Source organism: Ischnura elegans, chromosome 12 (assembly GCF_921293095.1).
Source record: "Ischnura elegans chromosome 12, ioIscEleg1.1, whole genome shotgun sequence".
Taxonomy (NCBI): Eukaryota; Metazoa; Arthropoda; class Insecta; order Odonata; family Coenagrionidae; genus Ischnura; species Ischnura elegans.
Genome location: NC_060257.1, coordinates 7,424,192 through 7,429,562, shown reverse-complemented (window position 1 = coordinate 7,429,562; position 5,371 = coordinate 7,424,192). Strand labels below are relative to the sequence as shown.

The following is a 5,371-nucleotide window of genomic DNA, read 5'->3' as shown; positions in this document are numbered from 1 at the left end:
AGTGCAAATGACATTAGAGAATTTTATGTCTTCAACTGGTTGCATCCATCGTTCCGAGAATTCATCGTTCGGGGAATAAATTGTATTAGTGGAACTAACTTCGGCCGATTTCCTTTACACTTTGTAGGAGCACAAATATCCATATGACGTCTGAAAATTTTTTTTTTCTCGTTGTATCCATCGCACTGGGAAAACATTACAATTGCAGAAATCGCCTCGCAATTTTATTCAGTGTTATATTGCAAATTTCCCAAATAAATTTTGCCTAACCAATATTACTTCGTTAAACAATCTTCCGAATTGTGCCAATACTCCTCAATACACTGCATACGTCTCGTCTCACGCTATTACGACGATGTAACGGTACATACGTCGACCGACGCCACGGCTGAAGACGATTTCCTACTATTGGAGTAAATCAACAAACGAAGAAATTATTATTTGCGTTGGTTATTTTGTGCACATTATTTCATTCACATTATACTCCTTACCTCTAATGCTCAAAATACAAAAAATAAAAATTACTGAAAGCAATGAACTTCTATTCTACGAGCTTAACTTCTTTAAATATGGTCGGAAGTGCGTCGTGTTTGGACGTATTCTTCTTCAAATTTCCTTCTTTTAATACATGTGGTGCATGTAATGAAGTACAGCAGACTCCCGATTATCCGGGTGCGGATTATCCGTGCTGCGGATTATCCGTGCATGATTTTTCACTCTTCGTTGAAATTTTTCGCGATCTTAAAAAAAAAATCGCCGGAGTTCCGTATTTAGTAGGATAAACTTAAAGCCGTTTCACATTAAATGGGTGCTCATTGTGTCATCCGTGGTGAGGAGTAGTGAATATAAATTCGTCTAAAGAGAAAAATGTCCAGTTCCGGGACGACTATTTAGCCTTAACTCTAATTTCTTCTCGCTACAGTTTTTGCGAAAATAAATTGAACGAAAGAATTCTAGCTTACGTTAAAAGTCAAATGCAAGTTTTGAAATCATCAGAAATGGATGGATTTACTAATATAATGAACAATTAGAATAACAAGAACACGCACAGTCGGAACGCGTCACAAGCGACGACATGGGGGTAGAATACGACCGGCCGCAGGGAAGGGGCTAGGCTGGGCAGCGGAAGCACGAGGAGAGGGGGGAGGAGGAGGGGGCTTGGAGGGGAAGGAGCGCGTTTTCTTACGACTGCTACGAGGTTATACAAACGTTCGTCTCTTGACTCCTCCCTTCGAGTTAAAGAGAGGAAGGTGTTCCTTGAATAAATGACTCGTGCAGGAAGTGAAAATAATTATGACGCTCATTAGAAATCAAGAAAGCAAAAAATAAAGATGCATTTGTAGCGAAAACATCTTAGCGATTTTTTCGTGCAGCCAAATACAGGAACTGGTGATTCTTGGATAAATCGATAAATGAAAGTTATGGTGCCATGCTTAACAAATTTTTAAAAAGTCAGAAATGCGTCGTGTTTGGACTCATTCTTTCTTATACTTGGTGCACGCTACTATTATCGAAGTCATATGGAGGCAAAACCGTAATTATGGAAAGTTGCTTACTGTCAGCGAAGAACACAGTGGGTGACTCATGCTGGCAGCTTGGTTCATATATTGGGGTCAAGGAAGTCAGGTTGCGTGAATAGAATTCTACTGGAGAGGAGGGGAAAGACTTCAAAAGATACATTTCCTATTGCCCTCAGGTAACTTGAAGCTTTTGCTCAAGGCTAGTGAACCTTTCTGGGAACTTAAAGTAATATGATATTTTATTTTGAGGCCAATAATGTATCACCTTCGATACATATGATCCCTGCGCGAAACATAATCTGGGGTGACTTGGGCCTGTTGGATGGTCTTAAAAAGGTGGAAGGGGTAAAAGGGGTTGGTTGAGGCCTGATGAAGAATGGAGGGATGAAGTCGTCCTAAACTTCGTAACTTAGTGATTACTTTTTGCTGACACGTGTGAGTAACTGCCGGCAGCAACATATCGATTAAGGCTTGAGTGTTGTGGGTCTCCCGCAGTCGCGGCTTATGCTTCGTGGTTCTCTGTTGCATGTGCCATCGTTAATTAGGTAGTCCGGTGAACAATTCATCCACCTGGAGGAAGTAGCATGGCTGATAAACGCAAGAAAATTGTGTTGACTGTAAAACAGAAACTGGAAGTGATTAATAAACTAGAGAAGGGGGAATCGGTGATAAAGATTTCCAGAGATTATGGCATTGGATGTCAAACAGTGCGTGATATTAAAAAAAATACGACCAAGCTAATGGAATACGCTAGGAACTGTGACAGTGGCGCAGGACCATCAAATCGCAAGACAATGAAAAGTGCATCATACGAGGAGTTGGACGCCGCAATGCTTCAATGGTTTACCCAGAGGAGAGCGGAAGGCACACCTCTTTCTGGTCCAGTTGTCACAGATAAAGCAAAGTTTTTCTACAAGCAACTGGGCTTCGAAGGCGAGTTCAACGCATCATCTGGGTGGCTAACAAGATTTAAAAATAGACACGGCATACGTGAAATAAGTATTCAAGGAGAACGACTGAGTGCTAACAATGAGGCTGCAGTAGCGTTTCGGGAAGAATTTCAGCAGTTTGTGACTGAAGAACGGTATGACTCCAGCCAAATTTACAATGCTGACGAGACGGGGCTATACTGGAAATGTCTGCCGTCTAAAACGCTAGCGTTCGTGCAAGAGAAGCATGCACCCGGCCACAAATCCTCCAAAGAACGATTGACAGTGATGTGCTGTGGGAATGCTTCCGGGAGCCATAAACTTAGATTGTTAGTCATTGGAAAATCGAAAAGGCCTCGATCCTTTAAGGGCACTGAAGGAAGTCAGCTTCCCGTTGATTACTACAATCAAAAGGGAGCGTGGATGGACCGAGAGATATTTGAGCATTGGTTCCACTCAAAATTTGTTCCCCAAGTTCGTTTGTTTTTAAAAGACAAGGGATTGCCTCCGAAAGCAGTGCTACTCTTAGACAATGCCCCTTCCCATCCGAATGAGAAAATTTTAACGTCAGACGACGGATTAATAATTACTAAGTTTTTACCCCCAAACGTCACATCAATTATACAGCCAATGGATCAAGGCGTCATTGCATCAATGAAAAGAAATTACCGCGTTGGTCTTCTGCGAACCCTATCCATTGAAGATGAAAATTTGATGAACTTCTGGAAGAAAATGACAATATTAGATGCAATTCACGGTGTATCTCAGGCCTGGCTTTCGGTGAAACCTATCACACTAGTTCGTTCGTGGATGAAACTTTCGCTAGACCTCGAAGGTGATTTCGAGGGATTTTCAGAATCAGATGTGAGTGATCCCAACTTGGGGGAACTAGTAAAAATAATGAAAGGGTTCGAAAATGTTGATGTAGAAAACTTAAACGAGTGGTTGGAGAGAGACGAAAGTGAACCGGGATTCCGTCATATGACGGATGAGGACATTATTAACGCCGCGATCTCTACCGGAGTGGCGAGTGAGGAGGGGAGTGAGGGGAGTGAAAGTGACGAGAGCGGAGAGGAGGGGAGAAGCGACCGCATGACTCACAGCCAAGCGCTCACCTGCGTAGAAAATTTGCTGCGCTACATGGAACACTGTAATTACGATTATAATGACGTTATTGCAGCAAATAAAATCCGTGTTCAGGTGAAGAAAGCTGTCAACGAGTCCTTAAAGCAAACTAAATTAACGGACTATTTGCGAAAATGAATATACGTATGATAATTTTGTGCATATTACGGAAAATTTAAGAAATAAAATGGAGTTTGGATTATCCGTGTTTTTTTTATTATCCGTGCACCCTCTCCCCATCATTAGCCTGGATAATCGAGAGTCTGCTGTAACTCAATAACTCAGACAACTTATATCTCCGATGACTTGTTTGCCGCCATAGAGCAGCAGCTCATACCAGCAGCCTGTCTCTATAAAATGGTAACTTGAGGAGTCGCAGGAAATGTGATACTTCGGAAGATACTCCCCAATGCTCTAATTGTAACATGATAGCTCATCCTCGTTAGCGGTGACTCCTCGTGGTGTGAAAACCGTTGGGAAGGCTAATTAAAAAACCGTTGGTCTAGATTTAATGGTAGGGGTGGTTTTGCTCCCCAGCGGCGGCCGATTACTTGGCCAATCAGCAACGAGAAGATTTTGTATCCCCGCTGCGTCCTTCACTCACGACGCGTGCGTAGACTTCGCTTTGTCATTCGTCTCCTAGTTGTCTACGAGGAGGGACCCATCTAGTTCGGGCACCAACTTCTTGGAGATTCCCATATAGAGCTGTTGGGGGCGTACTTGGGGTGGGAGCTGGAGGGAGGTAGCTTTATCCTAATAGCATGATGAAAAAGCAGACCACTTATTTGTTTTCGATAATGTTCGTGGCATTAATCCACATTCATTTTCTCCACAAGTTCGCACCGCCCGTATCGGATTGCGTGTCTCCGGCCGGAAGGTTGTGGAGCTCAGGAGGGCGGTGGACGATCACGGGTACTTTTCGAGACCCGTGATCGTGCTAATTGGATCTAATGATCTACGCAATGTCGGTTAACTCTGAACGTAGTTAGTGGTGGTGCATTGTTTACTCGGCAACGGCCATAAATGGATGTCAATTTTTTTACTTATTTAAGCTTTGCGAATATCGCTCACTTAGTGGCGCCCTGAATCGCCTCATCATGCGGTTGCTCGTGCTGGCACCGGGGGTCACATTCCTCACCATCCCTCCGGCGCCGACCATGTTGAGAAATCCCTTTTATAGGAGACGTGTTTTGGCACTGGGGAGATGGCTGACGACATATGAGCGAAGTATGATATCCGTGTCCGTATGCTAAAGCACTCTACCAGTCGTTGCCTATTTATCTAATGAGTGACTTCTTTCGCAGTGGGGGTGAGAGTGATTGATATCACCACTCCCTTCCTTCCTCACGGTGGGGTGGACGACACCTGCTTCGAGGAGTGAGCATCATACGCTGCTATGTGATTGCAATGTCTTATTTAGTTTTTTTCATTATATTGTACTGATTCCCGCTCTTCAATGCAGGTGGATGGGGAAGGGGTGTCGTCGCCGTCCTGATGGCATCCACCTGAACGCCAAGGGCGTGCATTGATGTGCCCACTGCAGCGCAATGCAGCGGCTGCCTCCTCTAGACGCGCCTCTTTATTCAAAGAGAGATTTCCGGGATCGGTCGCGAGCGTATAACGATCTGTTTGCCTTTTGCGCGCTAGAAGTTAGTGGAGGCTACAGGCACCCCGGTGGACTGTCGTTTTTCAAAACAGAAGGTAGGATGTACCACCAACTGCACAGTCTGGAGGCTCCTGGACAAAAGTTCACCACAAGAGCAGGACAAACTCAGTTCGTCAACCATTGCCGGCTCT

General features: G+C 44.2%; 1 protein-coding gene across 1 annotated transcript; it reads left to right on the top strand.

The window, feature by feature from the left end:
- The first annotated feature begins 2,104 nt into the window (after positions 1 to 2,104).
- Positions 2,105 to 5,103, top strand: LOC124169545 (jerky protein homolog-like). Its single transcript, XM_046548188.1, has 2 exons — positions 2,105 to 2,778; positions 5,037 to 5,103. The coding sequence occupies exons 1-2, from the start codon at positions 2,105 to 2,107 to the stop codon at positions 5,101 to 5,103; spliced, it is 741 nt and encodes a 246-aa protein (XP_046404144.1).
- Positions 5,104 to 5,371: the final 268 nt, after the last annotated feature.

Bases quoted from the DNA above. Each gene is read 5' to 3' on its own strand.
- LOC124169545 (XM_046548188.1), top strand. From the start codon at position 2,105: ATGGCTGATAAACGCAAGAAAATTGTGTTGACTGTAAAACAGAAACTG. The intron at 2,779-5,036 runs GTTAGTCATTGG...TCTTCAATGCAG, and splicing joins GGGAGCCATAAACTTAGATT to GTGGATGGGGAAGGGGTGTC.